A 14711-nucleotide genomic window follows, 5' to 3' on the forward strand; every position below is an offset into this window, starting at 1 on the left:
AAAACACAAAAGTCCTAGTTCAAAGGTATACTTGCACACCAATGTTTATAGCAGCATTATCTACTATCGCCAAACTATGGAAACAACCCAAGTATCCAACAACTGATGAATGAATAAAGACGATGTGGTGTATATTTACAATGGAGTATTATTCAGCCATAAAAAAGAATGAAATGTTTCTGGGGCGCCTGGGTGGCGCAGTCGTTAAGCGTCTGCCTTCGGCTCAGGGCATGATCCCGGCGTTCCGGGATGGAGCCCCACATCAGGCTCCTCCGCTGGAAGCCTGCTTCTTCCTCTCCCACTCCCCCTGCTTGTGTTTTCTCTCGCTGGCTGTCTGTCTCTGTCAAATAAATAAATAAAAATCTTTAAAAAAAAAAAAGAATGAAATGTCTCCTGGCAAGACATGGTTTGAGCTAAATAAGTCAGAGAAATACATGATTTCACTCATATGTGGAATTTAAGAAACAAAACAAATGAGCAAAGGGAAAATAAAAGAGAGAGAGAGAGAGGCAAACCAAGAAACAGGCTCTTAACTACAGAGAACAAACTGATGGTTACCAGAGGGGAGGTGGGTGGGGGGATGGGTGAAATAGGTGATGGGGATTAAGGAGGGCACTTGTGATGAGCACCGGGTGTTATATGGAAGGGTTGAATCACTATATTGTGCAACTGAAACTAATATTACACTATATGTTAACTCACTGGAATTTAAAAAAAACTAAAACACATTCTTGAAAGTGAGATGAAAAAAAATCAGAATCTTCTAGAACAGTGTTGTTCAATAAAATATAATGTGATAATGATGTACTCTTTGTTGACTAAGTGAATTTAAATTAAAAAAATTAAAGAAATATAATGTGATCCATGGATCTGAACCGCATATGTCATCTTCAATTTTCTGGTAGCCACATTTTAAAAGTAAAAGAATGGTGGAATTAATTTTTATAACCTTTTATTTAACCCATTATATAAAAAATATCACTTCAACATGTGACCAACCTAAAAATACTTAATGAGCTATTTTACATTCTCTCTTTCACAGTATGTGTCTGAAATTCCGTGCGCTTAAGCTCTTGTCATTTGAGACTGGTTCCATTACAAGTGCTCAGTAGCCACTCGGGCTTGTGGCTCCCGGTTTGGACGCTACAGCTCTAAGCTGTGAGCTCTTGGTATTCCCCGGGTCTTAGCACCTAGTACTTAGTAGACACCCATTCAGTGTTTGTTGAAAAAAGTCAAAGTTTTTTTTTTCCCACTTAAACATTTTACGTAATAATATGTAAATATATTTTTCTTTGTAGTACAATAAATTTAAGTGCCGCATCCTGAATGAGAAAGTTAACACTCCAACTACGACAGTTTACAGGTAACGTGTGTGAAGATTTTAAGCACTGCTCCATGGTAAACTTGAAGGTGTTAGAAGTAGAAGCGTTGGTCTTTGGGTGGGTGGTGTATTTATAAATTTGCATAGTTGATCTACTACTTTAGTTTGACTCTGAAATGTTATCAGCAGAGGGAAATTATTCCCTCTTCATTTGTATTTATCAGGCTAAAACCTGAATTTTTGTTTTCCGGATGTTAGCTGTGACGTCATCTTTCTCCATGTGGGTGAGATTGTGTTTGCCCAGTGCCTTCCGTTTTAGTGGGGGCTGTTAGGGAAGGGAATTTTGTTTTATCCTCCCACATTCTTAGTATGTGGCAGCAGGAGTTGTTACGGGCCATCTTCCTCCCGCAGTGATTTTCTGCCTCTTACTGTGCTCCCCATTTCCTGGAGTCCAAGAGCATTAACTTTCATGCGTTAGTTGGACAGTCATGATGAAACACAATGAAAGCCAACATTGGGGAACCAAAGGCAAATCAAATGGTAGGAAGAGGCAAGTGAGGTCAGTACCACCGTGACCTAATTCTGTTCCTTTAACATCTGAGACCCTTTTTTATTTGTGCATCTTTTAAGCTGCCTGACTAGTAATTTCTCTCCTCCATGTCTGTGTATTCTGGCTGTCTGGCTGCTTCTGTGACCTTCACAGTCCCATCTTAGATCTCGTGCCTATGTAATTGAATCACAAATATCGTCCGCAAGGGCATTTACTTTCCACGGACAAGTACTTACGGTTCTGGGGTTTAATTGTGCTGTAAGTAAAGTCATCTCCCCTCTAAGCAAAACTGTGCACAGGGCATTTCTCACGTTATAATATGAACTCATTGCCCTTTGACATTGAAGCGGGGTACCATGCTTACCTTATTTTTGCCATTCTCCAATGACCTGATAAGGTTTTATTATTCATTACCTGTAATTCAAATAAATGTTAGTATATGCATTATAAAGCTTAAAGATACATGAAGAAATAGAAAAGATACGCTAAGTTTTAAAATTCTGGCTTCTAATACTTGAGCCTTTGTGGTTATTTTCTTGAACTTTACTTAGGCCAACACTGACACTTCTTATTCTGTCAGCTTAATTTTTAGAAAATGAATTGCTTTTCTTTCTATAGGGTTATTTAAAGATTAAAGTATTGAGGTATTCCTTCTATTCCTCTGAGCGTTGATTCACCACTTCTGTCTTGGACAAAGAATAAGGCCTGGTCATTCAAAGAAATGATATTTTCATCTTTAAAGCTTATTCCACTTTGGTGAATAAACCAGTCCCTTTATGTATTCATTGTAATTTTTAACTTTTTAACCAGTGAACTTTAAAAATATTTTAAATTGGTTGGAATAGTTAAGGAAACTTACTTTCTTTACTAAATTTTCCTTAGTTGATGTTAAGGACCTTCCCTCTGATCAGTGTCATTAGTATTTTAACTTTCTAAATGTTTCTGCACTTGAAAAGTCTGTGCTTATTAAGGTTTGAGGGTCCTTGTTTGTTAGAGGGGCAAGTGAATCCCCAGCAACAGTATCATGTGTTTTTCATTTGTTTGTTTGTTTTGTTTTGTTTTTTAGAGAGAGAGAGCATACGCAGCCAGGGGGGAGGGGACAGAGGGAGAGGGAGAGAGAGAATCTTAAACAGGTTCCATGCCCATTGTGTGATGCGGGGCTCCATCGCTCGGCCCTGAGATCATGACCCGAGCCGAAATCAAGAGTTGGATGATTAACGGACAGCCACCCGGGCTCCCCACCATGTGTTTTAATAGCAGTGTCATCTCTGACCTAAACTTTTGCCTGAGAGTTGCATTGTAAGTCAGTGTTCTGTTTCAGTAAACCAAAAGACAATTAAGCATTTTTTTCATAACACCAGAGGGCCTAAAAACAAATAAAAGACTCTGGAAATTTATTTACTTTTTAAACAGACCTGATTTTTTAAAAGATTTTATTTATTTGAGGGAGAGAGAGAGAGAACGCACACACAAGCAGGGGGGAGGAGCAGAGGGAGAGGGAGAAGCAGACTCCCCACTGAGCAAGGAACCCAACTTGGGGCTCTATTCCAGGACCCTGAGATTATGACCTGAGCCGAAGGCAGACACTTAACCGACTGAGCCACCCAGGCGCCCCCAGACCTGATTTTTTAGAACAGGTTTAGGTCCACAGCAAAACTGAGAACATGCAGCGATTTCTGCCATACCTCCTACCCCACACATGCACAGCCTCCCTCTCTATCGATACCCCCTGCAGACTGGCACATTAGTTACAATTGATGGATAGTCACACGGAGTCCAGAGTTTGCATTATCGTTCGCTCTTGTTGGTGTACATTCTATGGGTTTGGAGAAGTTTATTTTTAAAGTAAGGTATCAAGTTAGTGCATTTTGTATAAATTGTAGGTAATTTTGGGTTTGAAAGTTAGTGTAGAGCAGGGATATGGCTTTTTGATTTTATGAAAGTGAAAGGTTTTTAAGAGCCTTGGCATATGACAATGAAAAGTGTCTTTATGTACAGTTAGTTTCAGAAGATTCTATAATTTTTGAATTTGAGCAAAGGAGGGAAGACAGGGATGTAAGGCTAGATAAATTGCCTCTTCATACTAAATTAAAAATTAATTTAAATTATTTAAATTGTCTCCAAATAAACATTGACCTAAGATGTACAAATAAGTGAGATCTTTCATTTAAAACATATGAAATCGTGGTTTGTAATGAATGGTCCAAAAAGCTATAACTATATCGGGGCATGTCTGAAATATTTCATTATAGGTGCGGTCCACTAATTGACCTTTGTAAAGGCCCCCATGTAAGACACACTGGAAAAATTAAAACCATAAAAATTTTCAAGGTAAGGATTTTTTTTTTTAATACAGCAAACTTAAGATGACCCAGATAATGAGAAATTTCAATCATATCTTTTATAATCTGAATATCACAGTATTGTAAAATACTTCATTATTTGATTTTTACATAAACTTCTAAAAATACTATAATTTTTTAGATTTTTGATAATTAGGACCTTACAAGTAGCTTTTAATTGTTTATTAACTTACTATACATGTTACAATGCGTTTCTTTTTCATATGATAGGTTAAGATATTGTCCTCGAGTCACCCTCGTGCAAACACGAACACTTGCCTGGGATCGTCACGTCTCTGTACCTTCTTCCTCTGCTGCCCCTCCCTTCAGTGGTGCAGTTACTCTTGGCCCTGCCCACCTTCCCCTTCTTCCTCACTTTCCATTGCCACAATCCACAGCAGACTACATCATTTTCTGATGAATTCGGGCTGGGCAGGTTTAATTAGAATCAATTTTAAAGTCTTTCCAGTGCTACAAAAAGTCATCTTTAAGTAAAGCTACGTTGCCGATGTAGCGGAAAATTGTGCACGTATTTAAGAGCAGTTTTATTTATCACCAAATGTTTGGTGTGTTTACCCAAATCTTGTTTAATGCTTAGAATTCCTCAACATATTGGGAGGGCAATCCTGAAATGGAAACACTGCAGAGAATCTACGGGATATCCTTCCCTGATACCAAGATGATGAAGACCTGGGAAAAGTTCCAAGAGGAAGCCAAGAACCGAGATCACAGGAAGATCGGAAAGGTACGCTGCGTGGCCTAATCACCAGCAGGGTGGGGACGTTCTTTGTTGGCCAATGATTAAATTGTTTAGTATTTCTTCTCCTTTTGTCCGGTCTTCTATTTTGCTGGCATTCAGAGTTTGCTGTTGCATTCTTGCATGCTAATCCCCCAAATGTCTTCTCACCTCTTTCCTTCCCATGTCTTTTATTAAATTTAGAAATTACACCCTTCTCTTATTCTTACCATGATATAAAAATAATGCTTTAAAAATTGTACGTACTTAATAGCATACTTTGTATTTGGGAAACAGGGCAGAAAGAAAGAATGAGATTTGAGAGCAGGCAGATCTGGGTTTCAGTCTCCATCTGGCCACTTATGAGCTGTGTTACGTGACGGGCCAGGTAATTGCTTACACGACTCCACGTGCTCATCTCTTGCTCAGTAGTCTTAGCAGGGCTGATGCGAAGACAGACGCTGGATGATGGTGGCAGCACGGGGCAGGTGTTCAGTAGTGATAGCCATGGTGATTGATGATCACCACCAGGTAGAGCCCACCTCCCGCCGTGGACTTCTCTGATCTTTGTGCCGTGCTCTCTCCCCATGAGATCCACACTCCCAGGTGCCAAGTCAGAAGTCAGCAGTAAATAGAAGGTGAACGAAAAGCTAACTAAGCATAAATACAAATTGTAATTTTACATACACTAGTATATATAGTTAGAGGTAAGTATTGGGGGACTTTGGGAAGTCAGTTGTTAGATGATGGAAATCCTAACTGAGTATAAGTCTCATTCCTAGCACGTCACATGTGTATAGTAAATATTGACCAATGGCAGTGAGATTTGAGATGCAGTTATTGTTTTATTCTTAGGAACAAGAACTGTTCTTTTTCCATGATCTGAGTCCTGGAAGCTGCTTTTTTCTTCCCAGAGGAGCCTTCATTTATAATACGCTTATGGATTTCATACGAGTAAGTTAACTTTTAAAATGTTTTTCTTATTCAACCCCATTTTACGTTTTACTATTTTCTTTCACAATAAAATGGCCAAGTGTGTTCATTAACTTTAGTTTAGTAATATTAATAAGAATTTTGAACCTAAAAGAGAAATACTGGGTTGCGCCTCAGAAAAAATTGAGATAAATTCTACATTCCCTAAATAAAATGCATCCTTGGGATTTCAGTAAGTGCACCTACTGTCCATATAAGTTTCTAGAGCATGGACAATACAGAGATAAGCATTAGACTGAATGTGGAACTCCCTGTGAAGGAGAAGAAAGGAGAAAGTGTCCAACTGGTACACGATGCTAAATGATGAAGTGTTGCTTCTCAAAATGTGGCCCTGAGTCCCCCTCCATTGTCCATGGTATGACTCCCAGGTGACTGGGCAACTCCATCCAGAGCCAAGGGTAAAGACAAGTGTGTAAAATGCCTTCTTGTAATAAAGATCGTAGATTAGAAAGTCTTCAGTTTACATCATTTGAACTATAGATACTGTTCAGAGGTGATCCATGTATACCATTAGGATTACGTTTCCTTTTCGTCTTTCCTGTAATTAATAATTACCTAAAATTTTCATTTACTCAGTTTTATATCACTAACTTATTTAGTTCCTATCACTAACCCATCCTCAAACTTTTCCTCGAAACTGCAAAACTCCTTACAGCATGTACTGATGATTCAGGTAATGTCTCAGTAATTTTTAAAAATTTGGTCCTCTTGTTCTAGAATTAACTTACTACAAGGATTCTTGCCAACTGGTGTCTTAGGAGTTGTTTTCTTCAGCATTCTATCTACTTCCCTCATGTCTCTGCTATGTTGATTCTCCTCTTTCCTGATCCCATATCTTCCACTTCCTTCCTTCTTCCTCTCATCTGGGGAAGCACTTTCTTCAGTAACTTCCGGAGAAAAGGTTAATTGCATGAGCTGGTTATTATCTATCCACCTCAGCAGTCTCATTTCCCTTCCTTCTCTTCTTGTGCTATGTCCCTGGAGGCTAAGCTCTGTGGACTCTATCACCTAGGCTACATACCTTCCAGTAGGGATTCACTGTGAAACCATGGTAGGCCAGAGGGCCTTGAAGAATCACTGAAGATTATCCGAGACTTCAGCAGGTGGTGATGACCATGACAGCTGCTTTTTGGATGGGCTATGCTGGAAAATCAACACAGCCCCTGACACCTTGAACTCTCAAGGTTGGGGGTTGAGTGTGTGGAGAATAAACAGAAAGCCTCTATGGTGGCCTGAAAGGAATCTCGTATCTTTATAGATGCAAGACACACATGGCTGATGATTAGGCCCAAGGCCTGATTTGTACGGGCTGCAGAATTGTAAAGTCATTTAAATTCACAACCCCAGTGGTCTCTTATGCTAAGGTAAGGGAACTTGTGGGAAAGAGTAGATTCCTGAATTTTGGGATAAGACTTTTTGGCAGACATAGATGAGGCAGAGGACTTGGAACTCCCAGATGCCTTTGTCTGAAGAAATCGGCCTTTCCATGCCAACAAAAAAACCCCAAAAAAACAGTCAGGGACCTTACCTGTTTTTTCTCTTGGTTTTCTGTTATATGGTCTTGCCTCTTCCCATATTTAGTAATTTTTTATTATATCTAAATATTGTATATAAAAAGAACTTCAGAGGCTATAGATAATGTCATCTCTCACTAGAGTGTTTACCCCCTGCCAAGACTGAAGACTAATTGCTCAATCCAGTTAAAGATTGAGCTGAGTTAGGGCTGGGCTTCCATTTTGATAAGATGCAGTCTACCTGTTTTTCGTCTGTATTTCTAGGGCATGACCCTGTGGGGTTTCCAGTTGACCGTCTGGTCTCTTCAGCTCCAAAAGACTGGAGGAGAGTCAGTTCTGCTCTTTGAATATGTGCGACTGAGTAACAAACTATTCCAAATCTCATCCGATTACTGCATTGGCTCAACATCTAATACTATGTCACCTGAATCAGGTCTAGGTGCAGATGAGGCTCCTCAGATGCAAAGTACAGATCACCAAGTGCAGTTCTGCTCATTGTAAGATTGTGGACTAAAGGGACAAGCTATCTGTGGGCCACCCCCCCAACATTATGTGATAACAATAGAGAAATAGGATGCAGTACATCCTGCCATTCAAAAATGGGTGGAGGAGAGTAGTAGTCAGTGATCTGTAGCAATCCTGACAACCCCCTCGTCCTTTCTCCCTGGTCAGAAAACGCACTTTGGTTAGGACTTTTGTCTCTGCATGGGTTGTGGTTCTGCCCTTTGAATCATCCTTCCTTTACCATGAGAAATAGCCCATGTAGACCTCGGAGTAGCTTTCTCAATATTCACAATCTGTTTCTTTCAGTAGGATTTTGGGGTTCCAAGGCCTCATTTCATTTTGTGCTGTCTCTGTCCCTTTTAGTCTAAGCCAGTACAATTCCTTTAAAAGCTTCACGGAGTCTTTATATACATTTATAATCAACACTTAGGTGAAAATCACACCTGTGTCTCTTTATGAGCCCGATCCTTCTCTACCTGTCTGCCTGTGAGGCTGATGTGAGACAGTACACTTAAGATTCTTAAAAGCCTTCATGTTTGGGGTGCCTGGGTTGCTCAGTCAGTTAAGTGTCTGACTTTTGGTTTTGGCTCAGGTCATAAACTTGCAGTTGTGAGATTGAGCCCCACATTGGGCTCTGGGCTCAGTAAAGAGTCTGTTTTGGATTCTCTCTCCCTCTCCCTCCTGCTCGTGTGCACTCTCTTTCTCTTTCTCTCTCAAACAAATAAATAAAATCTTATATATAAAAAAAAGCCTTGACGTTTAGCTGATGGAGTCTACCAAGCACAGTTTTAAGACTCTCAGAAGCCCTAGCACCTACTTACGTAGATCATTCTGAGGTCTTCACAAGTGGCATACAGCCATATCCTCAAGAGCTTTACCCTAAGGCCATGGTTTATTGGTGGTAACCTGTACTTTATCTTGTGCTGAGGCCATTCTCGCCTTGTGAGTCTTTTGCTGGGAGAGGCTAAGGATGCAATAGTTTTATTTTTGAATCCAGCAGGTCCTAGCATTTTGATACTTCCTCTCAAAAACTTAATAGTACCCCGTTTAGTTTACGTCTCTCTTGTGTTTTGTCATAGGCAGCCATAAGAAGTCAGTTGTCCGTTTCTTCTTTCTGCCTAGACACATCCCTAGCTACAGTCCGTGAATTCTTTGGGCACTCTTTCTGTTTTTCAGGTTACCTCAGGTGATAGTGTTACCAGTTTTCTGGCACCACATAACAAGGGTCCCCTTTTCTTCATCCTCCAATATATTTTCTTCACTGTCCTTCCAAGTCCTCAAAGACCATCTCTAGCCTTCTAGCTTCCACCCACCACCTGGCCCCAAAGCCAAGGCTGCATATTTTAGGTTGCTGTTATAGCAGCACCCACCCCCAGTGCAAATTCTGTTCTGATTGTCTATCGCAACATAACAGAGTGTCCTGAAGCTTAGTTGCTTAAAATGGCCATTTTTTTTCAGTATTACCTCTAACGGTCTAAGTGTTAGGCTTATCAAGGTGGTTCTTTTTTTAAAATTTTTTTAAAAAAGATTTTATTTATTTATTTGACAGAGAGAGAGACAGCCAGCAAGAGAGGGAACACAAGCAGGGGGAGTGGGAGAGAAAGAAGCAGGCTCCCAGTGGAGGAGCCCGATGCAGGGCTCGATCCCAGGACTCTGGGATCACGCCCTGAGCTGAAGGCAGATGCTTAATGACTGAGCCACCCAGGCGCCCCTGTCAAGGTGGTTCTTACATCGAGTTCCTTATATGACTCCATTCAGGCAGCGGCTGATGTCAGAGTTGCTGATTGAAGTTTAAGTTACTTTTGTTAAAATGCATACATCTGAAGCTTACAGCTCAAGAAATTTTTACATGTATGTACATCTGTACAACCACCACCCAAATCAAGACATAGAACAGTTCCATTCTTTTTTTTAAGATTTTATTTATCTATTTATTTGAGACAGAGACAGAGAGACAGAGAGGGAGAAGAGAGAGAGAGAGAGACAGCACACACACAGGGGGAGGAACAGGGAGAGGGACAAGCAGACTCCTCACTGAGCGTGGAGCCCAATGCAGGTTTCGATCCCATAACCCTGAGATCATGACCTGAGCCGAAATCAAGAGTTGGATGCTTAACTGACTGAGCCACCCAGATGCCCCTAGGACAGTTCCATCCTTTCATAAGGTCCTCTTGCATCTTCCCAGTCAATACCTGCCTCCCCTCTTCTCACCTGACATGAACTTGCTGATTTCTATTAACCATAAATCAATGGTGCCTGGTCTTAAACTTCATGTAAATGGACTCATACAGTATTAGCTATTGTGTTTCAGGCTTCTTTTGTTCAACTTAATGTCTGAGATTCATCCAAATTTCGCGTATAATTTTTTTCTGTTGTTTGAGGTATTTCATTTTGTGACCACAGAACAGGGTAGTTATTTGTTCTCCTGTAGGTGTACATTTACATTTACTTTGTTTCCGCTTTGGAGCTATTATACGTGAAGCATTAAACATTCTGTACATGTCTTTTGGTGGGCACAAGTACTCACTTCTCTTGGGCATATACCTAGGAGTGGAATTGCTTGGTCATAGGGTGGTAATGACTGACTTAAGAAAATACTGAATAGTTTTTATGTGGTTGATCCATATAATGTTCCTTCCAGAAATGTATGAACATTCCAGTTACTCTACATCTGCCTCAACACTTGGTATTATCAGTTTGTCATTCGGGTAGGTACCATGGTATTATTCTGCATTTCCTGATGAATAATGATGTGACAACCTTTCCATATGTTTGTTGGTTATGTGGATATCCTCTTTCGTGAAGTTCCTGTGTAAGTATTTTGCCCATTTTAAAAAACTGAATTGTCTTTTTACTATTGATTTTTAGGGGCTCTTTCTTTATTCCGATGTGAGTCATTTCCTAAATGTGTATATCGTGAGTGCATTTTTTCAAGCTGCAACTTATCGATTCACTTTCTTAATGATGTCTTTTAACCAACAGTTCTCGTGTTTAACAAAGTCTGGTTTATTATTTTTTTTTTCTCTTCTGGTTAGGGCTTTTCATGCCCTGTTTAAGAAATCTTTGCCTATTTCAGAGTCATGAAAGTATTCTTCTTTGTTCTAGTCTAGAGGCTTGACTGTATTTGTTTTCAGACTCAAGGCCATGATCTATCTTGAATTCATTTTTAGGTTCCACGGAAGAGAGGGGTCAAGGTTGATTTTTATCCACAGGGTTATCCAGTAGCTTCAGTACCATTTATTACTGCAGTAGAATCTTTGTCCTAAACCATTATGTCTTTCCAGATATTTATTCTGTTCTTTTGGTGCCTTTGTTGTCTGTCCTTGCTTTGATTGCCGTAAATTACTATAACGTATATATTAAGTCTTAATACCAGTAGTTTAATGAAGTTTTTAAATTTTATTCTTATTCAAGATTATTTTGGCTATTCTAGATTCTTTGTGCTTCCATATAAATTTTATATCATGCTTTTCATTTCCTAAAAAATAACTGCTGGGATTTTGATTGGAATTACATTCATTCTATAGATTAATTTGTAGATAATTGACCTTAACCACATTGAGTTTTCCAATCTATGAACATGGAAATTTTGTCAGTTCATTTAGTTCTTTCTTTTCCCTCGGCAGTATTTTGTAACTTCTGTTTTAGAGGTCTTGCACATCTTTCATCAGGTTTGTCCCTAGACATTTAATTTTTTTTTTAAGATTTTATTTATTTATTTGACAGAGACAGTGAGCGGGAACACAAGCAAGGGGAGTGTGAGAGGGAGAAGTAGGCTTCCTGCCAAGCGGGGAGCCCAATGTGGGGCTCAATCCCAGAACCCTGGGATCATGACCTGAGCCGAAGGCAGACGCTTAACGGCTGAGCCATCCAGCTGCCCCTAGACATTTAATTTTTTGAGTGGAAATGATGGAGAGACACATAAAAAGGTGCCCAACATCATTAGTCATCAAAGAATGAAAACTAGAGGCACCCACGTGGCTCAGTCAGCTAATCATCCGACTCTTGATTTTGGCTCAGGTCATGATCTCAGGGTTTTGAGATCAAACCCCTCGTCAGGCTCTGCACTGGGTGTGGAGCTTGCTTAAGATTCTCTCTCTCCCTCTGCCCCTCCTCCTGCTTGCTCTCTCTCTCTCTCTCTCTCTTCAGAAAATAAAGAAATGAAAATTAAAGCTGCAGTAAGCTCAATGTCCACTAGAATGTCCCCCCACCCACCCCATGGCAAAACAACAAACCTGAGAATGCCAGAGATTGGCAAGAATGTGGAGAAATTCTAACTCCCACTGGTAGGAACACAAAATGATACTGCTGCTTTGTAAAACAGTTTGGCAATTTCTTACACAGTTAAACATATGCTTACCATGTGACCTGTCAATTCTGCCCCTAGTTATTTACCCAAGAAAAATAAAAATATGCCCGTATAGAGACTTGTATTTGAATGTCCACAAAAACTTTATTTATAGTAGCAAAACTGCACAAAGTAAGCTGTAAACATAATGACATTTCTGTCATACGGCATACTTTAAAATCATTCCCAAACACATGAGTTGCTAACATGATTAGCAATTATTTCCAGAGTGGATTAAAAGTCCATTGATTATTATCTCCTGAGCCAAGCTTTAAAATACTCTCTAGTCAAAACAAACAAGCAAACACAAAAAATTCTTCAATTTTTGGGACCTTGTTTAATCTGAATATATAGAGGCATCTGACATAGCCACAGAATAATTACTGCCATTTGTAATGATCTATAATTTTGTTAAAACTTTCTAATTTAGTGAAAATGAAGGATAGGTAAAGCAGCTTACTGAACGACTCAGACCCAGTTATCCACAACTGGACTGAAAAGATACTCTGCCAAAGAGTAACAGTGGCATCCTTTTAAGTGCTGTGAAACGAGTGTTGTTTGTAATTTTAAAATATTATGTTTTATACTTTTTTAATTGTAAGAAAAACGTCTTTACTTCATTAAAATATGCTGGTCTGGATCTGTGCCAGATATCCCTTAAGTGATTAACAAATGGTGAGAACTAAGAAACCAGCAACAGAGATCATCTGATTGATACCTTGAAGAAAGAAGAAGTTTAAATAAAATAAGAACTTTGGTTGAGAGATTCTCTTTTCCCGTCCCGAGTGATTGAACTGGGGAAGCTGTTGATAGGTAGGGAGGAAGAGAAGCTGGTTCATGACTTTATAGATACCAGCCACTTATTGTGTTAAAAATTAAAATTCTCAGCTTCATTTCTATTTAAAACTAAATAGATCAAAACTAAATTTGCATGCAACATAGCATTCAGGCTTATTGAGTTATAAAGTTATTCTACCTCTTAAGTAATAGAAAAATACCTGCTGTTTATCTAGAATGTAGAAGGATTTGGGAATTTGTAGTTATAGAAAGTTTATATATACATTAAGAATACATAATAATATATATGATATGTATTATATATCATATCAATTACTAATTTTCAAAGAATTAACAGATTATGTACTATATACTATTGTATAGTATAAAATACAGATACTTAAGGTGAAAATGCTATACATTAATCTTTATTTTCTGATCCAGAAAGGACCACACCTAAAACTGAGGGCACATTAACCATGAATTAATATAAGATGTAATCCCAAATTAAGAAATATTCGCTCCTAGTTTTACTTTGCATGGAATTGTGTTCTGTCGTGCCACATTTTAACATTGAATGTGTTTATCTTAAAGGAGGAATATCACCGACGTAACTTCACAGAAGTGCTCTCTCCCAACATGTACAACAGCAGACTCTGGGAAACCTCAGGCCACTGGCAGCATTACAGTGAGAACATGTTTGCCTTTGATATTGAAAAGGACACGTTTGCCCTTAAGCCCATGAACTGTCCAGGGCACTGGTGGGTATTAAAAGTGAAGCAGATCTTTGCATAAGAGCACATAGCATACTTCATCACAGTCAGCTTTTAATATTACTAGTTTGCTTTTTTGGAGTTAAGGGATCCTTTAATCTGAGGAGTGGTGGCTACCAGTCATCTTTACCAAGTTATTTCATTCTGGAGAATGCATTTACTCTCCAAGTTCTGTTTGACCTTGGGCAGGTGTGGAATGTTCACGAGAAACCATTTAGTTCATGTGCCTCTTAGAGATAGAATTATATATCACTTTTATAAATTATTGTATATGTTTTTGTAATAGGAATACACTTCAAATATACATATTTGTAAAACATTTAGTTCTTATATACTGTTTGGATTGATTAAAACAAGACCAATGAAGTCATAATCAATGGGTTACTGGATTTCATTGATTGTAAGATACCTTCCCACGCACTCCCCCACATTTCAACATCCTTGAAATTAGAATGCATCATACAATTGGGGGCATCTTAGCATTATGTCATAACATATTGGTGGTTTTCCTTTCTAGTGGAACATAATATAGTGATACATCTTACAATGTTGTCTTAGATTCTTTGAAAGAATGTAATTATCATAAAGCTGGTATGCAAATTCAACCTTGTAAGACAAGTGTATTTCACAATAGGATGTGAATAGACATGAGTCTCCACAAAAAAACATCCCAGCCTTGTAGTTTTGTATCATCAGCATACATCGTTTCGAGTAAATTGGCCTTAGAAGATAAGTATAAAACCTCAAAACAAACTGAAGAAAACTCTTTGCCCTTTTCAGTAAAGACTAAAAGAGAACTTTCCAATGACAGCATGTAAAAAAAATATATTTACCTTTAATTTTGTGAAAACTG

The 14711-nt window shown here is 38.8% G+C and overlaps 1 protein-coding gene across 1 annotated transcript in view; it reads left to right on the forward strand.

The window, feature by feature from the left end:
* TARS3 (threonyl-tRNA synthetase 3) overlaps positions 1 to 14711 on the forward strand; it is a 72218-nt gene that overhangs the window by 19359 nt on the left and 38148 nt on the right. Inside the window, exons 7-11 of the mRNA XM_026510335.4 lie at positions 1299 to 1363; positions 4124 to 4202; positions 4812 to 4958; positions 5805 to 5903; positions 13680 to 13846. Coding sequence (XP_026366120.2) covers positions 1299 to 1363; positions 4124 to 4202; positions 4812 to 4958; positions 5805 to 5903; positions 13680 to 13846 — 557 coding nt within the window. The remainder of the gene's footprint in view (positions 1 to 1298; positions 1364 to 4123; positions 4203 to 4811; positions 4959 to 5804; positions 5904 to 13679; positions 13847 to 14711) is intronic.

Source organism: Ursus arctos, unplaced genomic scaffold (genome assembly GCF_023065955.2).
Source record: "Ursus arctos isolate Adak ecotype North America unplaced genomic scaffold, UrsArc2.0 scaffold_28, whole genome shotgun sequence".
In the NCBI taxonomy this organism is placed as follows: domain Eukaryota; kingdom Metazoa; phylum Chordata; class Mammalia; order Carnivora; family Ursidae; genus Ursus; species Ursus arctos.